Source organism: Nicotiana sylvestris, chromosome 11, assembly GCF_000393655.2.
Source record: "Nicotiana sylvestris chromosome 11, ASM39365v2, whole genome shotgun sequence".
Taxonomy (NCBI): domain Eukaryota; kingdom Viridiplantae; phylum Streptophyta; class Magnoliopsida; order Solanales; family Solanaceae; genus Nicotiana; species Nicotiana sylvestris.
In genome coordinates, this window is record NC_091067.1 from 57,528,843 (window position 1) to 57,531,158 (window position 2,316).

Here is a 2,316-nt window from a genome sequence, read left to right on the forward strand (position 1 = left end):
AAAGTCCCCTAATGTACCAACAACCGAACAATACACCCCCATTTCCATTTCAAGGTCCTAGTTTTTCTGGCAATGATATGACTAGAATTGAAATGATGTTCGAACAGATGATGAAGAAGAATGCGGATTTGGATGCACAATTGGCTTCCCACAATACCTCTATCAGAAATTTGGAGGTACAGTTAGGCCAAATCTCACAGTCTTTAAATACTCGCCCTAAGGGTGCTCTACCAAGTGATACGGTAGTGAACCCGAAGGGTGGAAACAATCATCTCATGGTGGTAACAACGAGAAGTGGCATAGGTGGTGATGTGAATGCGTCCAAACAAAAGCAAATCTTGGATGATGATGTTGAGTTGCAAGAAGATGAAGTCTCTTTGGTAGTTGAAGATGTGGTTGAAGAAAATGTGAACAACGAAGTGAGGATTGATATTCAAGATGTCGAGGTGGAAATTCAAAATGATGTGAACATGTCTAGGGAACACATAATAGACATGCCGGAGCCGGTTGTGCCTAAAGCCAAGGCTCCTTTGCCAAGGCCACCTCCATCTTATCCTCAAAGGCTCGCAAAGCAGAAAAATGATAATCAGTTCAAAAAGTTCATTAATATGATGAAGAGCTTGTCCATTAATATGCCTTTGGTAGAGGCTCTTGAACAAATGTCGGGCTATGCAAAATTCATGAAAGACTTGGTCACAAAGAAGTGTTCTATGGATTGTGAAACTATAAAGATAACTTACCAAGTTTGTGCTATAGTGCATTCAATGGCCCCGAAGCTTGAAGATAACGGTGTTTTCACCATTCCTTGCAACATTGGGAGTGCGGATTTTGCCAAGGCTCTATGAGATTTAGGAGCTAGTATCAATTTGATGCCCTACTCAGTGTTCAAAACCTTGGGTATTGGGAAACCTAGGCCGACTTCCATGAGGTTACAAATGGTAGATAGATCGATGAAGAGACCATTGGGTATTATTGATGATGTGCTTGTCCGTGTGGACAAATTTATCCTGCTAGCTGACTTTGTGATATTGGACTGCGAGGTAGACTACGAAGTTCTGATCATATTGGGAAGACCTTTCCTAGCTACAGGGAAGGCATTGGTAGATGTTGAAGCAGGGGAACTCACCTTCCGGGTGGGTGATAAAAAGGTGGTGTTTCATGTGTGCAAGTCTATGAAGCATCCCAATAGTACCAAGTTGTGCTCTTTTATTGACCTCATCAAAGAAGTGATAATTGATGACACCAGTGCAATGATCAATGTGGAGGACCCATTGGAGGCCGTATTGCTGAATCTTGATGTCAATGAGGATGCAAACCAAGTGGAGTGTGTGAATGCTTTACATGGAATGGGCTCTTATTCTTATGAGCCTAGGAAATTGTCTTTGGGTCTCTAGAATAGAAAGACTCCGCCAGCTAAACCTTCAATTGAAGAGCCTCCGGTGTTGGAGTAGAAACCACTGCCTCCACACCTCAGGTATGAGTTCTTAGGCTCAAATTCTACTTTGCCAGTTATTCTTTCTTCTTGCCTTACTAACATGCAGGTTGATTCCACATTGGCGGTGCTTCAAAAGCGGAAAAAGACAATTGGATGCACTTAGCTGATATTCGGGGAATAAGCCCCGCATTCTGTGTGCACAAGATTATTCTGGAAGATGATGCAAAGCCTTCCTTGGAGCATCAAAGGAGGTTGAACGAGGCAATGCAAGAAGTTATGAAGAAGGAGGTGATCAAGTGGTTGGATGCCGGGGTTGTGTACCCCATCTCTGATAGCTCTTGGACTTCACCGGTGCAATGTGTACCGAAGAAGGGTGGCATGACCGTGGTTACAAATTCTCAAAATGAGTTGATTCCTACAAGAACAATCACTGGTTGGAGGGTATGCATGGACTACCGCAAGTTGAATAAAGTGACCCTCAAGGATCACTTCCCGTTGCCTTTCCTTGACCAGATGTTATATCGACTTACTGGGCGTGCCTTCTATTGCTTCTTGGATGGGTATTCTGGGTATAACCAAATCTTGATTGCTCTAGAAGATCAGGAGAAGACCACATTCACTTGTCCATATGGCACATTTGCTTTCTCTAGGATGCCTTTTGGGTTGTGTAATCACTGGCTACATTTCAGCAGTGTATGATGGCCATTTTCACCGATATGGTGGAAGACATTTTGGAGATATTCATGTACGATTTTTTGTGTCTTAGGGGATTTATTTGATGATTGCTTGAAGAATCTTGATAGGGTGTTGGCCCGTTGTGAATAAACCAATCTTGTCCTCAATTGGGAGAAATGCCACTTTATGGTGGAAGAAGGAATAGT

General features: G+C 42.9%; 1 protein-coding gene across 1 annotated transcript; it reads left to right on the forward strand.

Annotated features, from left to right (window-relative positions):
• The first annotated feature begins 935 nt into the window (after positions 1-935).
• On the forward strand, positions 936-1,598 carry LOC138881069 (uncharacterized). The gene is made up of 2 exons (XM_070161269.1): positions 936-1,280; positions 1,542-1,598. Exons 1-2 carry the CDS (start codon positions 936-938, stop codon positions 1,596-1,598), a joined length of 402 nt encoding a protein of 133 aa, XP_070017370.1.
• The last annotated feature ends 718 nt before the right edge of the window (positions 1,599-2,316 follow it).

Bases quoted from the DNA above. Each gene is read 5' to 3' on its own strand.
- LOC138881069 (XM_070161269.1), top strand. From the start codon at position 936: ATGGTAGATAGATCGATGAAGAGACCATTGGGTATTATTGATGATGTG. The intron at 1,281-1,541 runs GTATTGCTGAAT...ACTAACATGCAG, and splicing joins TGGAGGACCCATTGGAGGCC to GTTGATTCCACATTGGCGGT.